Source organism: Chenopodium quinoa, unplaced genomic scaffold, assembly GCF_001683475.1.
Source record: "Chenopodium quinoa cultivar QQ74 unplaced genomic scaffold, ASM168347v1, whole genome shotgun sequence".
Taxonomy (NCBI): Eukaryota; Viridiplantae; Streptophyta; class Magnoliopsida; order Caryophyllales; family Amaranthaceae; genus Chenopodium; species Chenopodium quinoa.
The window spans coordinates 302,088-326,150 of record NW_018743955.1 but is presented as its reverse complement, the minus strand read 5'-3'; the positions used below and the strand labels follow the sequence as shown (position 1 = coordinate 326,150).

Sequence of the window (24,063 nt, the reverse complement as noted above, 5' to 3'; positions counted from 1 at the left end):
GATACGATATTTATAGAGAAAAACATCCAAAAAAGATAATTTATCAAAACAGAGTCTGAAGACCAAAAAACCACCTTGGCGCTAGCCCTGGCTCATTGGCGCCAGGACCAGTGGCTAGCGCCAGGCGCCAATGGCTGGCGTCTGGCGCCAATCCTGGTTCCAGGCGCCAAGGCCTGGGGTTGGATGCCAAACCGGCTTTTAACGCGTTTTTGAAATTCTGATAAAATTCCCGTACTGGAAGATAAAATAATATAATTTCAGTCGAAAATGCTATTTGATCTAATTAAAACTCTAAAGAATCCTAATTGAATTAAGAATGATAAAACCTTCTAGAATGTTCTAGAAGACCAAAACCATTCCTAATTACATTAGGAATGATAAATTATATTAGGCCCTCCCCTAGATCATTGGGCCGTACTTAAAACTCAAACCAGGCCCAGTTTAGTAAATTGGCCATAAATTTCTCAATATTCATCGGAATTGGGCTTATAATATATCGTTGGAAAGGTCTTTGCAAGCCCCATCCAACTACACCACTATTGGACCCATATAATGGACCAACCAAACTGGATTGGCTGTTTTCTTAAAATAAAGTTTTCAAAAACAGAGAGAAGAGAAAAGAAAAGAAAAGAAATAAAACTTTCCACAACACTAGACCTTTCCACACTTTCGTTTCATTCGATTATGATTCAACGTGAAAGGTACTCATCAGTGGGTTTGGTTTTGGGAAGACACAAATGGGTGTCTACACCAACTCTCATCAAGATTCTCTTGATTTCTCTCTCTCTCTTTTTCTAAACTAGCTTTTAAATACAAAATTCCGCATTCATTAGATCTAGATACACCTAGCCAAGTTCGAAGTTGCCTTCGCCCTAGACGTGAAAGGTTTAATTTATGAGGGTTTGGTCCCAAATCTCTATTTCAATTATTTAATTTAATTGTTTGATTTTTATTATTTTCCTTGAAGTTACTAACGTGTGTATTTTGTTATTAGAAAGAGGTACGAGGCATCAAAGTAAGTGCTTTAATGGTTTTTATTGATGTTATGATGTAGAAATCATGTTTAGACTGTTATGATTTCTAGTACCATGTCTAGGGTAAATTTAATATCAAGTATGATTAAAAGTACGATGCTTCCTATGTTCTTCCTAATATTTATGATTGTTAGTATCATGTTAGGGTTAAAGATTTAATGTTTATTGCTTAGTGACATGCTAGGGTTTATTATTAATCTTGTTAGTATCATGCCTAGGATCTTGCTATGCTTTAACATGATTATTATTATTATGATTATTACTATTATTATGATGATTATTATTATGATTATACTTTATGATTTATGATTATAATTGTTATAATTTATGACCATGATTATTTTTAATTATGATTGTTATGATTATAATTTTATTATTATGATTATTATTATGTTGCTTGATTATATTTATTGTTATTGCTTGATCACGCCTTTTATGTATGTTTAAAGGGAATTTGTACTTCTAATCACGCTTAATAAGATAATTAATAATCTTGTTTAGGGTTAATATGATTATATTTTCAAGTGATCGCCAATAATAGTTTTATTTGTGCATTAAATTCAACCAACATAGATTGAACAGGTTTAGGGTTAATCCATTGCATGTTAGTCAGAAAGCGCACATGAATACGATCAGAATAAAGTAGAGGCCTATTATTAGGGCAGGTTCAATCTCTTTTAGGTTGGATTTGTACTTTCATCCCCGAACCCTTATTTGGTTCAAGACCTTATGGAGTTGACGATCTCTTGGATCGTTAAGGGGTGTAACCTTCACCCTGTGAACGGTTTACAAGTTCCTAAAACTTGTTGGCGACTCTTTTGCTCTATCTTCTTTCCCTTTGGACGCCACCGTACTTTAGTGTACTTTAGTCTTCGGGGGACGTCTGCCATTGCAATTTCTTCTACGAACGGTGACGCGGCAAAACCGTTTGCTTCCTCAGTAATCGTCGGGACGGGCGCTCCTGGCAGCCTCTTCCACAGGCGAAGCAGCTTGGCCTTCTGGGCCTCAATCTTGCTCAACCTCTTGGCTGTAGGGTCTGGCTCATCCTCTTTTTCTTGGTCGTCGAGTTGCTCTTCCTCATCGTCGTCTCCGTCCTCCCCATCAGTGTCTAGGTCCATCATGGTGGGGATGTCGTTGGTAGGGCGTCGGCGACGGCGATTGTTACTGCGGACATAGTCCAACTCCTTTCTGAGCGTCACCGCGGTCTTCTGATTCTATTCAGCGATTCTAGCGTTCTCTGCTTTCTGCTGCTCGAGCTCCTCCCGCGTCTTGCGGATTTGTTCCATGAGTTGATCAATTGTCGGGTTGTCTTCAGATGAAACCATGGCGATGGGATGATTTGTTGATATGGAAGGTTGTTTTTTGTGATTTTTTGATGGATTATCTAGTCGTCGGCCCCACGGTGGGCGCCAAATTGTTTATACTATATTTCGCCTAAGGGCGACCTAAGGCTGGGACGTACGACGACTAGAGTATTGAACTTCGTAAAGTGTAAAAGAAAGCTGTAAAAGACAAAGTATTTGATTACGCAGAAAACCCAAACACGGGAAAAACTGCGGGTGGGTGCAAGACCACCGATTCACTATGAGAAACTGATGATTACAATGATTGCGAGAATGTTATAGTTTAAATTCTAGAGAGCTTTGTATGAGATGATCCTAAGTGATACAATTACTCCCCTATTTATAATAGAGCTAACTAGGTTAACTACGCTGTTCATAAAGTCGTTGGAGTCGTCCAACGTCTCTCTTGAAAATGGGAAGTCGTTTCTTGACTTGGTCTTTAGCTTATCTCTTTGTTGGCGACGAATATTTAGAGGAGAACATCTTTGATTTTTGGGGGATAAAACTGTCGAACGAATATACACTGAGGACTTGATCAATCCGTCTTTCAAGGGAATTATGTTATCTTCGCTGCTTGGCGTTCCCTCTGACGTGCGACTTGACTTGCGTCGAGACGAGCCTAAAAATTACCCATAACAGCAAACATACTGTCTTTGCATATAGCAGTCAGGCCCATATCTGAGCCGGGGCAACCGGGGTGGCTGCCAAGGGCCCCAAATCAAAGAATCATTAATGTTTCCGGAGCTTAGTGGTAGATAGATTTGGTGAAAACTAAACTTCCCTGATGTCACGAGTTCAAAGCTTCAGAAATCCACAATTTATTTATTTATTTTTTTAATTCCTTTTTCTCTCTTTATTACTTTAAACCTATCTCGAAGTAAGACCAATAAAAATTAGATACGGACTACTACAACATATTTTCTAATTATTTGAACTTTATAACTTAATCCACAAATTAATTGTAGTTCTATTCATATACTAATTTGGAAAGCTAATTATTTTACTATTGTAGCTAGTATACTTAACTTTCTTTTATTTTTAATACAATTGCACCCAAAATATTGGTACTATGGTAAATTTGAAAAAGGTACTCGTAATAGATTTCAACAAATTTGTAATCAATTGACGTATCTACATAGAGTGAATGATTTCTTGTATTTCATATATTCATGTATTATAATACTAATGATATAATACATACCTTCGTTTCCGAAAGTTTTGTACACTTACTATTTCCACACAGACTCTATAGCGATATTAAACCATTAATTATCTAATTTCGTACTCGAAAAAACTATTACTCCCTCCGTTTTTTTATATGCATCACTTGGGAATGCACATAGTTTCAGGAGATAAATATAATATTGTGAGTGGGTGAATAAATTATTATAATAAAAGTATGATGGGACCATGAAAGAGAAAATATGTGAGAGAGAATAGATATTTTATTATTTAAGTGAGGACATAGAAGAGAGAGAAATGATAAAATAATTTGAGTGGGGTTTAAAGTAAGAGAGAGAAATAATAAAATATAGTATAACTTTACCAAATATAGAAGTGGTGCATATATATATATATATAAAACACTCATAAAAGAAAAGTGATGCATATAAAAAAACGAAGGGAGTATAATTCAATATTTGAAAAAAATAAATCGAGACACGTCTAACAAGATGCCACATAATTATATATAAAAGTATACAATAATGAGAATTTATGGTAAATAATTTTTACCAAGTTTGGATATGTATTCCAAAGAGTCAAAAAATAAATTTAGTAATTTAATGGAGGTAGTAATTCGATTTTTATAAGGTTTTCTTTTTAAATAGATGAACTAATTGAATTAGACAATTTGTTCAAAATACTCGTATTAAAAATTATTTTTCTTAATACATTAAACAAAATTATAGTTATGCACTTATGTTTATAGGCCCAATATATTAGTTTGCCCCGAGCCTCCGAAATCTCGGAAACGACCCTGATATCAGTCAGGACTAACCAAAGCACTAAACTAAAAGGGAAAATAATTTTGGCAGACCAAAATTGATTTAGATACACCTTTTTATAAGAGTATAATTATCTACGATATCCTCATAAAGGGTGTGCCAAAATCAATTGATGGTGTGTCAAAATCAATTTCCCACTTAAAGTTTTGTACATCCAAAAAAGATATACTCTCTCCATTTTTAAATACTTGCTCCATTTCTATTTTCTGCACTACACAAATTTTTGTATGTGGCTGGCCACATGGTGTGGCCAGCCACAATTTTATTTTATTTTTTTTTTAAAAAAAATACGTAAGTCTTCTCTCTCCTTTATATCTCTCCTCTTTTCTTAGCTTCTTCTCCAAGCCAAACCACACATTACCAACAACCATATCTCTACTCCACCCATTTTCTCTCTCCTCTTTTCTTAGTTTCTTCTTCAAGTCAGACCACACATCACCAACAAGCATATCTCTACTCAACCCAATTTCTCTCTCCTCTTTGCCAAATTGATACAATTAAAGCCCGAAATTGTAGAATTTGGGTGTCAAATTGCTGTGAAAATTGCGATTAATTAAGCTTATGATCATCAACAACATTTGAGTAGTGAAATCAATGAGAACCGGAGAAATGTGAGCTCGTTTTCTTCGTGGAATCTTCGATCGAACATTCTTCGTCAAAAAATCAGCAACGGAAACAACAATAGTAGTATGAGCAGATTATAGAGTACTTGTAGGGTGAGATTGGTTAAATTGTCAGGGGTTACTTTTAGGGTGTTACTAGTTTAGTTAGGGGTTACTTGTACGGTGTTATTGGTTTTGGTCGGGAGTTAATTGTACGGTGTTACTGGTTTTGGTCGGGAGTTACTTGTAGGGTGTTACTGGTTTTGGTCTGGAGTTACTTGTAGGGTGTTACTGGTTTGGTATGGGGGCCTACAAGCAACTCTTGAATAAGTAACTCATAGAAGTAACCTTGAATAAGTAACTCACACAAGAACCCCCTGAAGTAACCCATACAAGTAACCCTTGAATAAGTAATCATACAAGTAACCCTTTAATTAACTCATTCAAGTAACCCTTGAATAAGTAATCCATACAAGTAACCCTTAAAAAAAACAAGTAACCCCTGATAAATACAAGTAACCCCTAAAAAGTATAAGTAATCCCTAAATAAGTAATCCATACAAGTAACCCCTGGAGAAGAAAAAAAAAAGTATCCCCTGAATAAGTAATCATACAAGTAACCTTTTAATTAACTCATTCAAGTAACCTCTAAATAAGTAATCCATACAAGTAACCCTTGAAAAAAAAAACCAAGTAACCCCTGAAAAATACAAGTAACCCCTAAATAAGTAATCCATACAAGTAACTCCTTTAAAAAAAAAAAAAAAAAAAAAAAAGAGTAACCCATGAATAAGTAATCTATACAAGTAACTGTTGAAAAAAAAAATTACAAGTAACCCCTAAATAAGTAATCATACCAGAACACTTGAAAAATACAAGTAACTCTGACAATACCAGTAACTCCTACATGCGCGTGAATAGTAACCTGTTATGCGCACGTCTGGATTAGTTATTTTTGCTGACTTGGAAGCAGGCCACACGGTGTGGCCTGCTGCACCAAAAAGGTGTCGATTTTTAAAATATTTTAATCAATGTTAATACATAACATTCCTACATTTCTACTCCCTCTTACCCTTGGCGGGTGTTACTCTTTCTCAAACACTTTCATTGGTCGTTACCAATAACCCAAATAGAAGTTGACCAATGTAAAGTTTTGGCCCAATTAGAGTTTCTCTTTATCAAAATATATAAAAACTTCCAAATTTACCTGTCTTCATGGTCTATGTACAAAGGTATTGTAATATAATACATACATAATGTTAATAGAAGATTTATACTATAATTATGAACTTTTAACAGAACTATAACTTTTATAAACTTATGAACCTTTAACAGAATAAAATTAGGGCAAAACCGTACAAGGATCTTCTCATAGTATTGCTTAGATTCGCTTGTTAAATCTTTCTTGTATGGATTTATGTATAACCATCATAAGACCAAAATAAGAATTAAACATGAGAGTGATAAAATCAGAATTAATCTAGTTTATGAATAACTTTTATCAAGAGCAACCCATGCTCACCTCATCTATAATGTTCATTACTGAGAACAGTAACACAAGAATCATCTCAATACTCATCGCAGTCATGAGTACCATACACTGAGTGAGCCAGATGACTCGAAAGCAAGACTAGATCTTCTTTCATCCCCTTGTTTTTTCTCTTCTTAACACAAAATAGATTGATAATGTAGCACCATGTCCACCTATAATTTCTTCCCTTCTGCCAAGCTTACTCGCATTTGTCGGCCTTCCAATTCCTATGTATAAGAAAGCGCGAATAATGTGTTTATATACAACAAAATTTATAACTATAATACTTCAACAAACATCTGAACAAGGCAAAACAGATTGTAAAATGAAAACAACGTTATAGAAAATTACCACTCCGTTAAGAGATTCAAGGGCTTTTTCCATTTCTGATCTTGTTGAGTAACAAACGAAACCATAGCCTCGTGACTTACCAGTCTCTCCATCAAACAACACTCTTGCTCCCACCACCTTCCCGTACTCTTGAAACGCTTGGTACAAACTCTCTGAGGTAACTGACCAAGACAAGTTACCAACGAACAATTTGTGATCTGTCTCTGGAAATAAGGGCTCTCTTTTCCTTGGATTATCAGCAAAATTCACTCTCAAATATCGCCCACCATATTCCTGCATCGAATAATCAAAGCATCTTATCTTAGTAATTATTTCGCCTTCTGGTTGATCACCCTTGAGCATTGAATTCAAAACAAGGCCATCTTTTTATATGATTGATCTCATGATACCAGCTAATTGCCAAACATGCCCAAAACAAAATTTTCATTTGTCAATCCACAAAAATGCTACTTCAAATTTTTGTACGTGTGCATTCAATTCACCTTCCAACATCCGACTAAACCATTATGTTACGATAACAGCCAGTTATCCGTGTTAGAAAAACCATTAAGCATATTAACACATTCAATTCACATGTATAAGATGATTTTCTTTTTTTTATTTAATTCCTAGCCACTTCCATGAGACTGTAACACTTGAACTATTTATTTGATTGAAAATTTAACTTATGATTTCAAAACTAAAATGGTAGACACTGATAGATTCTTACACTTCCATCCAAATTCTCAATAACAGCACTGCAATCTTCAACACTGCTCATGGTTACAAATGCAAATCCTCTGCTTTTCCCTGTATCTCTATTATATAGAACCTGTAAAATGCAATAAATTTGTAATATATCAAAATCGATTATATATTCTTGGTGCAACACTTTGACTAGCATAGAGTATTAGGATGTTGAGTCGAATGTGGTAAACTAATTAAGAACATGTGTATAAAATTTTCATTTAACAAAATTTGACACTTAAAAAAAACAATCATTTTTTATACAATTAGGCCACGTTCTTTTCACCTTAATTTTGCTGAACTGAAATTATTTTTATTGAAGTGAAATTATTTTTGCCAAACTTAAATTATTTTTACTGAACTGAAATTAATTTTACTGATCTTCAATTATTTTTGTTGAACTAAAATTATTTTTTATTGATTTTCAATTATAATTCTTCTTTAAGAAAATTGAATTTTATTGAAGTAAACTTATTTTTACTAAACTGAAATTAATTTTACTGAAATGAAATTAATTTTACTGAACTGAACTTATTTTCACTAAAATGAAATTATTTTTACTTAATATTATTTCTTTTTTTTTTGAAGAAAACTTAATATTATTTCTTTAAAGTGAACAGCACGGGGTCTTAATACTTAAAAAAATAATAAAAAAAAAATAAAAACACATAGGAATTAATCTATTAAAAAAACAGAAATTAATTAGGAAAGTTTGTCTAAAACTACCCTAAATATAGGGTCATTTGTGAACAACTACTCCTTTTTTTTATTAAGAGAATTTAAGAAAAGTTTGGGTAACACTACCCATTAAAATTTTCCGTCCTAAAAAAATGTTAATGGGGTCCAATTTTTCACTTTTCCCAATTAATTAACTCCCCTAATTACCTTTTCTATTCTTTAATTAACTTCCCCTAAACCCTAAACTTAAAACCCCCAAATTTAGACATCCTATCAACTACAATGGCCAATTAGACATCATACCAACTGCAATGACCAATTAGTAATTAAAATGCAATTGAATTCAATGTCAAGTCAAAATAATCGAAACCTAGAACTCAATTGAACCCCTAAACCCTAGAAATTAAAACCCCCAAATTTATTTGAACCCATAAACCCTAATCCAAATCCCAAATTTACACCTTAATTATGTTACTTGCGTTCAATTAAAACTTGTATACAAATACAATAAACAATGAATAAAAAGGAAAGTGTGAAACATTACTTTAATAATTGAGAATTTGTGTTCAATTAATTGAGTATAATCTTTTGGATTTTTGAGTGAAAATAGAGGGGAAATTAATTAGGGATGAGAGAGAATGTAATTAGGAGAGTTAATTAAGTCGGAAAAGTGAAAAATTGGCCCAATAACGTCTTAATTAAAACGTTAGTAAATAGCGCTACCCAAACGTTTTGTAACTTGTGGATAATTGTAAACAAATAAAAAATAGATAATTCATAATTGTTCACAAATGAATCTTTTAAGGCAGTTCACAAAATTTTCAATTAATTAATAAGGTTGTCTGCTATGTCACAACGCCACAACGGTAATATATTAAAGTTAGTTTATACTACTCCTTATATTGTATGATATGGAAATGACCTCTGTAACCCATATAAACACGGAATTTTTTTTTTTTTTTTTTTTATTTTTTTTTTGACGCAAACACGGAATGTTAATATCGTATATTAACGAGTATTTCCTCATTTTGTATAGGGATGCTTGAGTTTCTCAGTGAATTGCAAATTTGCAACTCACTTTGAAAGTCAATATGATATCAGAATTGTACCTAGCCGTTAGTCTGTCTAAATCGGGAAATGGCAGAAACGGTCAAAATAAGAAATTACAATTAAAATATGTGAAAATTGATACCTCAACCAATTCAGGGGTGCCATACTCTTGGACAATACCAGCAAGTTGAGCACTATCACAATGATAAGGCAAATTCCCAAAGTAAAGCTTAGTATTCACTTGAACCTCATTATTGTTCTTTTCACTTGAACCTTCACTTTCAATTTGCGCTTCATCTTTTTCCTGCTCCACATCATCCGCAGTCTCTACCACTCCCTCTTCGGCCACCGCAGCGGCTATCCTCGGGGCTCGCCGCTTGTGGGATACGCAAGCGATCGGAGTTGATTCATTTGTAAAACAGTAATGTTGTGAAATTAAGGGTGCATATGATTTCTTTGTTGAACCAAATTTTACTTGGATTGGGTCAGATGGTAGTTGTTTGTTTGATAAAAAAGCGAAGGATGGTTTCGGTGTCGAAAGCGAAGATTGCACGGTCGTGCTAGCGGTTGCTGCGGCAGCCATGGGAAAAAGAGTTAGAGTGTGGAGGTTATGTGTGGTGTTTCCCCCCCCCCCCCCCCCTTTTGAGCAGCTCAGGCAGTTTGGTAAGTGTTTGTGATTGTGTGAATAGGAGTTGGCTAAAATATGAGGTTGAGATGAGGAATTTCTGGCCAATGAGAAAAGTAAAGGCTGACTTAAGGATTTTTGGGATAAGGTTATTAGGAGTATTTGGATTGAAAAGTTTTACGAATGAGTATATGACTAATGACTTAAGCACTGTCAAAACGGTTTGACAGTTCGGGTTCGGTTCGGTTTGAAATCGGTTCGATACTAAATAAGATCGGTTTGACATCGGTTTAAGTATCTCGCGAGTCGGTTTCAGTTCGGTTTAAATAGTTATTGGTTCGATTCGGTTTGGGTTTATTCTTGAGCGGTTTTAATTCGGTTCGGGTTGTAAACGGTTCGGTGCAACCGGGTAGCGGTTTGTTAACGGTTCAGTGTAAACGGTTTTAATACCGGTTCAAAAAATTTCGAGGTTGGAAACGATTTTGAGTTAGAAACGGTTCGGTTCTTTTTCGGTTCAGTTTTATTTTGGTTCGATTTGTTAACGGGTTCGCCTTTTATACGGTTTAATGTTATTCGGATCAGTTACATTTCACGTTTACTAAATTATGGTTCAGAACAGTTTTTTATTTCAAAAAGTCGGTTTTTAATCGGGTCATTTAGATTCGGGCAGTTAAACGATTTTGGTTTGAAATTTCATAGTACTTGCTAACCTTTTGCTGGTTAACAAGTTTTATATCACGCCGAGACTTCATCACTTCATATTTAGGCATTATATTATATACAAATTCTCATCGATTTTAAAAATACACATCATGTTATTTTCAAGTTTAGTTATACTGGTCTTGCTAGTTTATTATGAAGTAACGTAGATTATAAAAGTTTAGAGTATTAATGAATATTTATTGTTTTACTATCACATTATTAATTGCTTCTTATTCAATCATCTAATTGATGTGTCATAATCATGATTTGATGAGTTATAGTGACATCAAAATCACAGTTTGATTTATAGACGGTTCGGTTTGTAAGTGGTTCGGTTTATAAACGATTCAGTGCAAACGGGTTGCAGTTTGTTAACGGTTCGGTGTAAACGGTTTTTACCTCAGTTCAAACGGTTTCGGGTTGGAAACTGTTTCGGGTTAGAGACGGTTCGGTTCTTATACGGTTTGACATTACTCGGATCGGTTCAGTTTCGGAATTTACTTAGATACTCGGGTCGGTTTTACAAAATCGGTTCGGTTCTCATTTGGGTCGGTTGGTTTCGGGCAGTTAAACGGTTTCGGTTTGAAATTTGACAGCACTAATGAGTACAATATACTTATGTCGATTCACTTTTAAAATAATAGTCCTATTAAAATTAAACTCACTTTTGGTTTAGTAAAAATAATTTTAATTCAGTAAAAATAAGTAATTTAAAATAAAAATAATAGTAAGGAAAATTTTTAAATTACCACCCAAATCACCCGTTTAATCTTTTATTTTAAATTACCACACTTAAATTAAATAAATACTCAGATTACCACCCATTTTAAAAATCCAGTGGATTTTCCGTCTGCGGGCCCCACCTAACACTTATTTTGACCCTTTTGACTGATTTTTTCCCCGATTTTTCTCTTTATAAACACTCTCCTAACTACGATTTACATTTTTCTCTTTGAAATTTGGTAGAATTTGGTAAAGAAAATGTGAATTAAAGTATAGAGAGCATTTTTAAAGACAAAGATCGAGGAAAAAAATTAGTCAAAGGTGGGGCCTATAAACGGAAAATCCACCGGTTTTTTGAAATGGGTAGTAATCTGAAATAAAAAATTAAACGGGTGGTTAATTCCAAAATGGTTAATTTTTTTATAGTAATTTAAAAATTAACCTAATAATAATAATAATAATAATCATAAGGTAATTATTACAAATAATTTTTATTCGGCGAAAAATTTCCATTTCTATAAAAATAATTTCAATTCATTAAAAGTAAGGCGAAAAAACAAAGCTTTATGTTGTTGCAAATTAAGTGAATCAATTAAACTACATACTCGGAAATGAATAATATGACCTTTAGTTTCTATCACTAGTTATTCCTTTATTTATTTATTTATTTATTTATTACCCAAAAATTGTTGATGTACACTAAGGCCCTGTTCTTTTGAGCTTCTGGCAGAGCAGAGCAGAGCCGAACCGAGCAGAACAGATTTTATTATTATTATTATTTTAAACAGAGCAGGGCAGAGCAGAGCAGAGCAGATTGAAGCAGAACAAATTGAAGCAGAGCATAGCAGAGCAGCTCTAAAGAACGGGGCCTAATACTACCTCCGTTAAATGTTATGTGCAACTTTGGAGTATTATTTGTGAGATATAAAATATTCCAAAGTTACATATAACATTTAACGAAGGTAGTATTAATGTACATCTAGTGTACACAAGAGGGGGCAATTACTAGGAGAAAACTTTTAGCTTATTTTAAAAAAGTTTTTACTAAGTTAATTGTGTATTTAAAAAAGGATTCAAATCTATAACCTATTGTACACAGACCCTCGGTCTTTGTAACTTGGCCAAGACTTCAGAAATTTATTTATGTTTGTATATTATAATAAGTCCTAGCAGAGCAAAATACAACTACTTATCACTGACAATTATGTTATCATACAACATGGATAATTATGTTATCATGAAGCAAGGTTTTGCTTTAGTAATGTTTGCTACTGGAACCCTAACTTGTATGGCTGACCCTTCCTCTGATTTCATATCACTGATAGTAGTCATTTCCTCATACTCACCTCTATTTAAGGGCTTCTTGGATCTTAAACTCGTTTGAGTGCACTTTCCTTCTGATTGTTTGGTCTGAGCCAAGTTGTGGCCTTTTAAGGTTGATGTAGTACTCGTTAGAGTGCACTTTCCTTCTGATTGTCTGTTCTGTGGCTGGTTGTGGGTTTTTAAAGTTGATGTAATACTCGTTTGAGTGCACTTTCCTCCAGTTTGCCGTCTTTGAGGCAAGTTGTAATTTTTCAAAGGTGATGTATGGCTCATTTGAGTGCACTTTCCTTCCAATTGTCTTCTCTGAGCCAAGTCATGATTTTTCAAGGCTGATGGTCGTTGAGACCTCTTTTGGTACTTACTTCCCAAGATTTGGTCGTTATCTAAAATGCACAAACAGAAGAAGGGTAGTCAAGCAATCATAATAAACCCAGTTTTAAGGATATATTCTTAACTTCTCATAAATGCAATCTAATATGCAACAGGCACAAACATAAAAACCACCTAAAGTACTAGGTAAACAGGAAAATTGAAAGCCATGCAAGTAGTTCATGGTCGAAGCACCTTAGGTAACAGGTCCAACATCACAAATATATATCAAGCTATGAAAAAATGTGATCATGTTTGTTTGATCTATGAACTGATGCACACAATGGAATAAAGGCCACGAGGTCAAATAATTTCACACTTGATGCATTTATGGCAGCAGATTATTGGCAAAGTTCTTCAGCGAGGAAGGTTTTCCAGGTACAAGGACTGATCAAAGAGCATCCCAACCAGCTTGGTTAATTATTAAGAACTCAAGGTTTTTATTCAGTACAAAGACTGCAGGACTGGTCACAGTCTGTAGACGTCTAAAAATGTCTCCCCAAAACCAAACCCGATGATGAACAATCTTTCACCGCCACTATTGGTCGGGTTTAGTATTTAATCCCGAGAGTGCTTAAAAATCGTATTTTATTAAATTCATATTTTTGAACAGTCCATGGATTAGTCTTGATGTTTGGTAAAAGCATAGTTTTAATTTCAGCCCAAACTTATTAATTAATTTTTAGCCAAAACCTTTTTTATTTTATTGTTTTATTATTTATTTTTGGCCCAAACCTTTTATTTATTTTTATTGAATTATTTTCTTATTTTAGCCCGAATAATAAAAGTCAGAAAAGGCCCGAAATTATCAATCGGCACTTAAAAAAGCCGAAGGAAATTAGGGTTAAAAATGTATTTAGACGGAAAATGGACTGGAAATTCCCGCGCCACGACAGACTGCCACCGTGTCACGGGAATCCTTCCCGTCTGACGGTGGGATTTCCCGTGACACGGGACATTCCGTGTCTTTTCCGCGTAAACCCTTGACGCGTTTTCTATCCCGTTTTCTGAAATTTTCCCGCGTCACGCCAAAAGTGTACCGTGTCATGGGAATGTGTACCGTCTTACAGTGGAGCTTCCCGTATCACGGTACAGTTTGACCGTGTCACGGGATACTTTTTTAGGGTTTTTATCATTTTAGGGTTCCGTGTTCTCCCTCATCACATTTTCCCTATAAATACCCCCTCATTTATGATGAACGGGGAACCGAGTAATTCTCTTATTTTATTTTCTCTCTTCTATGCTTTAGCCTAAACACTAGCCTACCCTTTTCACTTAAAAATTCCTTCTTCAAGCACTCAAAGGAGTCCATATTTTACTCGAGGTTCTGTCCTTAAGCCAAGGCGTGAAAGGTAGAACTGTTTGAGGGTTTGGCCCCAAAATCAACTTTATTTAATTTAATTTAATTTAATTATTGTTTATTTATTTCCTTGAAGTTACTAACTCGTTTATTATTTTGTAGTTGCAAACAAACAGAATCAAAGTAAGGATCATGCTCCTTTTGTTTTTATTATTTTTCTAACGATTTTATATTGTTGGAATTGTGATTAAATTGGTTCTAATATTAATATTTTTCTATTATATTGTTATTATGATCACCATATTGCATGTTAAAGGGAATATGTAATTGCAAATTACACCTAATAAGATAATTTGGACAACCGGTTTAGGTTCCTTTTTAATCTTGTTGTGTAATTCAAGTGATCACCAATATTTTAGAATTATGTGTGCATTAATTTTAAACCAATTTAGTTAAATAATAGTTTGGAGCGAATTGAATTATTGTTTGTATGCCTTTGAGATCATAGGAGTGCTTTTCAATATAAGAATCGAGTAAAGGCCAATACGGGCGAATGTGACTCCATGACTCACTTCGTACCATCATCCCCGATCCTCCTTTCGTGGTTCCGGACCATATGGAGTTAGTAATCTCATGGATTATGAATGGGGTGTAACCTTCACGGGTCAATCGTTGTTGCCTATCGTTGTCCCTTATTCGTGGTTGCCTTTTATGATCCGTGAACGGTTTACAAGTTCCTTAAAAACTTGTTGGCGGCTCCCTACTTTCCTTGTCCCTAATCGTATTATGTCAATTCCCACTTCCTATGAGTGCCAAGCATATTCACCACATGCTTTTAACATAGGCACACTTCGAACGACGCCTACAGATAGGCACCACATCTAAACAATAATTTGATTAATTTGTCCATATACATTACTTAGGGCATGTTCTCATACGATTATTTTCAGTTCAGTTTAATTAGTTCAGCTCTAATAAGTTCAGTCCAGTTCAGTTCAATTTAGCTCCTAATTTCCTTCTCTTATAAAATATTCAGTTCAGTTCAACTCTGATAAGTTTAGTTCAATTCAGTTCAGCTGAGTTCAGTCAATGAGAACATGCCCTTAGCCTCTTTCTCAAAATCGTGTCGAATAGGTGTATTGCATTTAAAAGAAAACATAGGAAGTAAATATTTCTTCAATTTATTTCATCGGTTTGATGTTTTTACTATACTCAAGTCAGTTTAATCAATACATGGCTATCATCATTAGTTCATTACTTATCGTCTCACGTTATGTAAGTATGTAAGTCATTAATAATTTGATTTTAATTTAGCTTAATAATCCGTAAGTGTTAATGACACAATATGAAAAATGCACATGAATGACTTGATAAGGTAATAACTTAATAATTACACTAGTATTAAAGGACTTTATTTGTATATTGAAATTGTCAACTCAACTCAAATATAGCCAAACCTGAAAATGCTCTAATTGGAATTGATCCATTATTACATCAACCTTATCCGAATCAAACTAAACCGAAATTAATCGGTCTAAAATCAACCAAACCGGAATCAACCTGACCCAAAGTCATCTGACCGAAAATTAACTTGGTCATACATGTTTTGAACCAAATACGAATTTATTTGAACCCAACACGAATCAATCTAAAGTTTGACCCGAAATTGACTAGACCCAAAATTCACACAACCTAAACTGTGGCGAGTTAAAAGAGTGACCCAAACAGGCCCGGCCCATTGCAGGTCAACTTTGACTCCATCCGGTTACCCGAATAGACACCCTTCGCCACCAATATGTTGGGAGGGCTATGTCGTGGGTGAACACGTTGAGTGATTGATTCGTGCATCGTCCCTTGAGATATGATATCTTTGGACACCCAAGCCTAGACCTTATAATGACATTTTATGCTTTGACGGTTCCTTTTATGTGCTTATGTGACTACATGAATATGTGTTTTGTGTCTAATCTAACTAATTCTAACTTGTTACCTAGAGATGTAATTAAAAAAAAATCGCAATAATTATGGTTTGACAAAAAAAAAATAAAAAAAAAAGTTTTTTTATCGTTCTTTTTGCGTTTTCGCTAAAAAAAATTGTTGAACATACCAGGTGGCACGTGCAACTGTCAAAGTTGTGCGCGTCCTCCTAGCGCAAGTTCAGAAGTTGCGCGCGGCACCTCCGCGCAACATTGTGTCTTGCGTGCGCCCACTGTTCAACGTTGACTTTGACTCGTTACGAGCAATATCAATACGGAGAAAACGATACTACTGCTTCAAGGTTAATCGTTAAGTAGGTGCTAAAATATCTCTTTGTCTAACATTTACTATGATTGTCTTTTTTTTGTTTTTTTTTCAAAAAATCCAAAAACATGTTTTTTATCGTTCTTTTTGCATTTTCGCACAAAAAAAATTAAAAAAATGTTTTTTAATCATTCTTTTTGCGTTTTCGTTAAAAAAATGTGGTAGATGCTACTCTTGAAGATGCACTTTCCACCTTAGCGCAAGACGAAAAATTACGCGCGATACTATTTTTTATTATGATGATTCATTTACATACTTCATAATCAAACTAATGACATTACTTCTTATGAAGTTCGTCATTAGAAGTTCCATCCCTTAATAGGACGTCATCAATATGTTTATTCTTAAAAGTGCCTATTTTCATGTTCATAATGTTTTAGTTGTAATTGATCAACCTTGATTTAAGAGTATAATTTATTTACCTCTTCTATGGTTTAAAAAGAAAATCCCGAGAACCTTACTAGTGATGTTTGCCGCACAAAAAAAAAAAAAAAAAAAAAAAAAAAAAAAAAAAAAAAGAGAGAGAGAGAGAGAGAGAAGATAATGAATGATAAAACCGAGAAAATGATTTAATTATTTCTTGGATTTAACATTCGGAGGCCATCATTCTTTTTAACCAAATAGTAACTTTAAAGATGAGCAATATGAGAATCATAATTGAAAAAAATGATATAGATCTCTATTGCAATCTAAGTGATCAACAAATACCATAGTATATTTGATCATTTTAAGGAGTATGTTCGGGTTGATTAATATTCCTAAAATTTGATGAGCATTTTCAATCCAACTTTCTTGTCTTTCTCTTCTACCTTTTTCGAAAACAATTCATTTAAAGTAAAATCCTTAGATGATTACCTTGTTGAAGTCAACACAAATCATGACATTCCATTAATGATTGTTCATGAATTTTTTTAACATTCTTCATCAACAAACTTGCTTAAAGTGAATTTGTATTACAAGGATTTAAAAAAAAGAAATAAAAACAATCATTGTGACTTTGGTTCATTGTTTGAATGCTTGGCAAAAAAAGTTTAAATGAATGCGCTCAATTTCTCTTGATACACATTACTAGATCATCTTCCACATTCACATACTAGTCCAATCATGGGTGACAAAGCAGCATTGGAGAAACTTAGAGAAAAACTCCAAAACCTAAAGGCCCTACGAGAAGAAGAAGTCCAAATGAAGGCTCATAAAAAAGCAGAAAAGGCTAAAATAAAAGCAGAAAAGGAAAAAGAAAACATTCTACAATAAAAAGCAAGAGCCGAAAGAGTAGAGGCCTTAGAGAAACTTGTCCTTCGAGCTAACTCAAGGAATAAGTACTTCAGTTATGAGCTTGCACCGGTGGCAAGACTCTCCCAGAATAGTTCTTGACTACGGATTTGGCAACCTTTAAGGTTACAGAAAATCCTAGGACTCACTTAATGAGCTTTATTGGAATTATGGCATTGAAAGGGGTTGAGCCAAGCCTATATGCATGTACTTTTCCTCATTCATTAGACCCAACTGCTAGATCATGGTTTTATAACCTTGATGCAAGACAAACTTCCACTTGGAGTGACGTTGTAAAAACGTTTTTAACCCAATATGGAGATAACATCGAGCTCACAACTACCTTGCGCGATCTCGAATTGCTTAAGCAAGGGGAAGAAGAAGGCTTCATTGACTTCTTTTCTAGGTGGTGATCAAAGGTTGCTCTTATTCCGCAAAGACCTCCGGATCATGAACTTGTCCCAAATTTCATAGACAATATGTCTCCACCATACAAGTGTCATTTACAATATCTTGGTTTAGACACATTTCAAAAAGTCTATACTGTGGGAATATTAATTAAAAGGGACTTGATAAATGAAACCATGAATCATATAAATGGACTTGATTTTTAGAGAGGATTTCACCTACGTCGGAAACGGACAAATCTTGAAGACGAAATCTCAATAAGTTGTCAACAGTTCAAGATGTAGCACCCTAGGTCTTGTTTTGTTTCTTTCCTTTGTTTTTTTTATGATAGACTAAGAGATTCATGCTGTCGAATCTACTAATTTTGTACTCTCGTGAATTAATGAATAAAAAATATATTTTTAAGTACGTCTATCTTGTTCTCTTTTCAATCTCTTTATTGTTATTAACTTGAATTAAATAAAACGTATACATACAAACAGGCAATATCAAAAGACATACATACTCAACACTTTAAGAATCTTGATGAGCTTTGGCTTACAAGATGTATTGAATGAAAAGAGGCCCATCTTAGGCCCACAAAGAAAGGATATGATGATTTCACCAACACATGAGGCAACTTGAAACTCCACAAATTTAATCCCATGTTCTTAACCTTAGAGAAAACCCATCTTTTTGGCATCCCTTTTAAGCCTCGTCAATTGAGCCTTAGTTATTCAACCTACATTATTCCATACCTTGGGATGGGAATGGTGCAAAGATACAAATAGGAAATTGGGGGAACGAAAAATAAGAGGGGGACACAAAGTTAGTCTAAACCCAAAAGGAAAGATTAAATGCAAAAGAAAAAAGAAAAATCGTTCTAAACCCAAAACAAAACTTGTCAAAAACAAAAAGAAAGGAGAGATGACAAGGAAAAGGCGCCTATATTGTAGGAGTTGTCACACAAAGCAGAAAGGTTCTAATTTGATAAGCACCAAAATTAAAGGATTTTGGGAGTATACTTGAGCCTGTCCATTCTTCATAACACCATTCTTCATAACACCAAGCCTAGCCACGTTACAACCTTGGAAAGACCCTCCTTGAGGTAGACCATAAACATATACCAAAATCATCATTCCATGAAAATATGGCCAAACTTAGGCCTTTGCACGTATGGACATACTATTGAGTAGTCATGCCCATATATAAAATGCATGAAGTGTTGAGTTATGATTACAAGATCATATAAAAAAATTTCAAATGATTTAGATGATTTGATAGCCATTGGCTTGATTACATCATGCTAGTAAAGCAATCGAATCAAACTAAATTTGATGTTTTCCATATCCTTTGTCAAAGAAAAATGAGATGACTATCACTTTAAAAAAAAAAACAAAATCATCTTATTTTATTTTAATAATAGGGCTATTTATTACCAAGGTAAATCAGGTTCTATATACATTGCCTAGAAAGAAAAAGAGTTAATACAATAAATTGATTTGATATATCGACAGCCTCGACGTCAACTTTAGATGTCTTTTACCACTCTTGAGAATTGGTCTTTTCACTTGTCATGAGCAACTAAAATATCCGCCTACGTGGGATATCTCCATCTTCTCTAAGCGAGGAATTTTTATTGAACATGACCGCTACATGAAAAAAATTATCGTTATCGCTATCACACGTATAACTCACTGTCAAGTCATCACGATGATTCAAATATTAAGTCAATAATCCTAGCTTTTCAAAAACATGTCTAATGTACCTTCTTTATTATTCTTTGGGAAAGTTGGATTCCACTTCCTTTTTATACAAATCCGTGTTTTTTGTTCATTTCTTTTTTAGGGGGTAAGTCGGGATGATCCCTCCCATTTGGTAACTAAAATACTCGAAAATAGTATAATTTTTTCGCTCTTTGCCTCAAATTGGGGGCTTTAAAAAGCCAGGACATCCCCACCTCTCTCTATTTACAGATTTGAACACGCTATTTATGCTATAAAATCAATGTCATGCAAAGCTTAATACGAACCATCTTAATAACTTTAAATGACAAAGGGAAGAATACCACTTCCTATTATTTGACCAAGATAATTAATTATGTTACTTGATCAAACAATTTATGATAAACATATGCAATATTCCGCAATCGAAAATACAAATCTTGGGGCCTTAAGTAAACATGAGAAACATCCCCTAGCATATGTATACATGAATTCCAAAAGCCACCTAAAGTCTACGCTTTGGGGCTTCAAATTAAAAATATAGGTCTCACCTTAACTTTCATTTTAAAATGAGACCATATTTTAGAAAGTGATTCGAATGATTTTATAAATTATTTTAACACTTCACCAAACCTAGGTTTGATAAACATTCATTTTCAAACTACGGTGCTTATTTAATTGAAAGAACTTCACTTTTAATTAGAAAAATATGACAATGATGACAAGCAGAAAAACATAAACAAAATCAGATATACGAAAGTTTGCTCACATTTTCATATCTTTGTTGAAATAAGTTGCAAATTACAACTTATCTTCATCAATCATGGACAAAAAAAGTCACACTCAATTACGAGCTAGACTTTTATTTCCATTTTAGGTCCAGTTTTGAAAATAATATAATTATTGGATCCCTTTTCAAATTTTGAATTCTAGTTCGAAACAACATGTTTCTAATTAAAATAGTATTCAAAATTTCCTTTCTGAATTTTTGTTTCCTCAAATAAATAAATTTTTAGATTCTCAATAATCGTTTGGATGATACATGTATATACATAAATATTTCCAAAAGGAATGAATTAAGATTCGACTTCTTCTTGACTCGAACTTGTTCTCGCTTAGTTCTCCTGCGAATATTGGCTAATGGATGGTAAACAAACCACCTGCAAGACCAAAATCAATGATTGATAAGAACAAAGAAAATATTTGATGTTCTAAATCAACTTTGAGAATAAAATCACCACAATGATCTTTACAAACATTTAGACATTAGGTATGATGCATTAAACCTTAAACACAATTGTTTTGGTTTATAAACAAGCAAAGAACTAACTTGCTTTCTTGAATATGACTTTAACTAAAATGTGAAAGTCGTGTCATTGTCCTAAATATCTCAAAACAAAAATAGGACATATACATAGGTCCATCTCAATATCATGATTATATGAATGGCCTAAACAATAGAAAGTCATTAGAACTACCCCAAATTGAGGGATCCAAGACTTGAGAAATAGCAAGAATGCGCATAACCCGACACATGGGGGCTCCAATATCCACAAAGAAACAAAATGAGATATTCATGCCATTCGAGCTACTTTCGAGAATCGCCTAACTAGTTGTAGATCTCGAGCCTTATAATTTTCAAATGCATCACAATGATTTAATATCACAATGATTTAATAATCATTTTGTTCCTTTGAAAACTAAGTTTGCAACTGAACTTGGCCATGAAACAAGTTACATATTTGAGCCATTTTCAAGTTCAACTTCAAAAACTAATCTTAGTGCATAATTGTTGTTTCAATACTTCAATAATTTACTCTAGAGATTAAAGAGTATGACTAGTATAGAGCAAAAGAAACAAAATCATAATACATACTTGCTCATATGAAAGTTTAGTACTCAATCATTCATCATGAAAATTGTATCAAGACACTTTATTAGCATAAGACAAACAATTTCATGAGTTAGAATGTAAACAAAAGACTCCTAAATTAAGGAGTCTTCATTTAAATTTATTCTCCATTGTTGTACACATTGGAATTTCGCAAGTAGGATAACATCTAATTTCTCGAGCTTCAAGACTGACAAAATTTGAAAATTAAAAAAGAAGAATTCAAAAGTAGCAAGAATAGACGAAAAATTTGAACAACATTTCATTTTTTTCCTCTCACTTGTTCTAATGAATGACCAATATTACTAGACTTAGAAAATTTCCTTTGTTAAAACCATGAATGGTAAAAAAACGATTTAAACACACTATTTTAATCGTTTCTAAGATCCTAGTTGTTATCATAATAAGAATAAACACAGGATTTATAGACCCATTTTAAGCAACATGAAAGGGTCTAATTATTGACAACAAGCAAATCATCAAGTCACCCAACACTAGGGGCTACAACATTAGAAAATTTAAAATGGGGGCTTACGAACCCAAAATATAACTAAGCTAAACCAGTTCGATGATCTCTTCAAGAATTTCCTAAACTAACTAGTTTTGTGAAAATCTTGAATTTACAGTTTTATAAGTGAATAATAATAACCATCGGTTATTTTTATCATTGATAAAGTCAATTTTGCAACTTAAGCATGAAAAAAAAATAAACATGAGTCGCAAGAACAAATTCATGCTATTATAAAAGTTCAAAATTTCATTTATAATTTTAATGCATAATTGTTGTTCTAAACACTTCAATTTACATTAAAATTAACAAGTATAGTCTATGTGAGCAAAAAAAAAAAGGAGAAATAAAGCTCAAGCACAAAGTCAAAATTAGAATGAACAAAAAAAACACATATATGCTTGACATGCTCATACATGATCAATACTTTATCACTTCACATGAAATTTGTTGCTATATATTGCTTAAACATGTCAGAACAACAAACAAACAAATTCATGACAACAAATCGAATCGAAAACCCCAACTTTGTTAGGATTATTCATTCGATTTCTCCATTTTATTGACCAAGATCAAAGTCTTGTAGAATAAAAGGAGAAAGATTTACTTTCCTTAGCTTCAAACGACAACCAGAAATGGAAAGATATCGAAATTGGAGAAAGATGAGAAGAAGACAGTGAGCTGCAGATCGCGCTTTTCCAAATCTTTTACTAATTCAAATGTTGTGTGCAACTCATTAAGTTGTGCGTGGCATCCCAGCGCAACCCAGTTTCTTGCGCGCACTTGGCCAGCGCGACCTATTGAGTTGTGCACGGACACTGGTCACTTAAAAGACCAGTAATCAGATTTTGATTCGTTTTAAATTTTTCTCAACGGTTTTGTACGTTGTTAAACGTAATAACACGCAAATTATTGAAATCTTTTAAAATTGATTTGCATCCAGTAGTTTATTTTCTTCTTTGATAGTTTTTTGCATCATTTTGCATGCACACCGTGCTTTGTGCCTTCCCTAATTGAACGTTTTTCGTAAGAGTATCTTAAGAAGTTCCGTGGTGGTGCTTTACGTAAAAGCACCCATAGACAGATTTGTCATTTTACTGTACTGGCGTTATAAATGTCCGGTTTTTCTTCTTTTTTCACGTCCGAAGCAAAAAGGAAGGCGTTGTCATGCAGTGTTAAAATGCAAAAGGCGTATCGTATGGCGCAAAATCGTACAGCGTAGGTGTTACTAAAATTTCACTTCAGCCCAAGCTTTGCGAGATCTACCTCTCGCAACTAAAAGGTAGAGGATTACTTTAGGCATTAGCTCACGAGTCTACAGGCGCGTCAATAATTCACAGTTGGATATACGGACTGAGGTCTGAGGTATCTACTGTTGAGATTGCGAAATGAAGCAAGGTTGTTGGAAAAGTGGCACATCCCCTTGATTCTCATGATTTGGTTTCTTTTTGAAAATTCAAAGTATTGACAATAATTCACGGACCCTGTTTTGAATTTGGGCTTAATCTATTTCTTGATTGGAAGCAAATACAGTAGTTAGTGAGCTTACTAGCTTACTGGGCAGTTAGGGTGTCCGTCCATCCCCTGTATAAAGAAGAGACGAGACGATGTCGTGCC

General features: G+C 33.9%; 1 protein-coding gene across 1 annotated transcript; it reads right to left on the bottom strand.

The window, feature by feature from the left end:
• Positions 1-6,275: 6,275 nt before the first annotated feature.
• Positions 6,276-9,972, bottom strand: LOC110689126 (28 kDa ribonucleoprotein, chloroplastic-like). The gene is made up of 4 exons (XM_021865855.1): positions 9,464-9,972; positions 7,577-7,678; positions 6,868-7,140; positions 6,276-6,743 (listed from the first exon to the last, which is right to left on the bottom strand). Exons 1-4 carry the CDS (start codon positions 9,902-9,904, stop codon positions 6,690-6,692), a joined length of 870 nt encoding a protein of 289 aa, XP_021721547.1. The 5' UTR covers positions 9,905-9,972; the 3' UTR covers positions 6,276-6,689.
• Positions 9,973-24,063: the final 14,091 nt, after the last annotated feature.

Excerpts from the sequence above, each read along its gene's own strand:
- LOC110689126 (XM_021865855.1), bottom strand. The coding sequence starts at position 9,904 with ATGGCTGCCGCAGCAACCGCTAGCACGACCGTGCAATCTTCGCTTTCG. Across the intron at positions 7,141-7,576 it reads TTGAGAATTTGGATGGAAGT|GAATATGGTGGGCGATATTT; the intron begins GTAAGAATCTAT and ends TATTCGATGCAG. Across the intron at positions 6,744-6,867 it reads TTGAATCTCTTAACGGAGTG|GAATTGGAAGGCCGACAAAT; the intron begins GTAATTTTCTAT and ends TCTTATACATAG.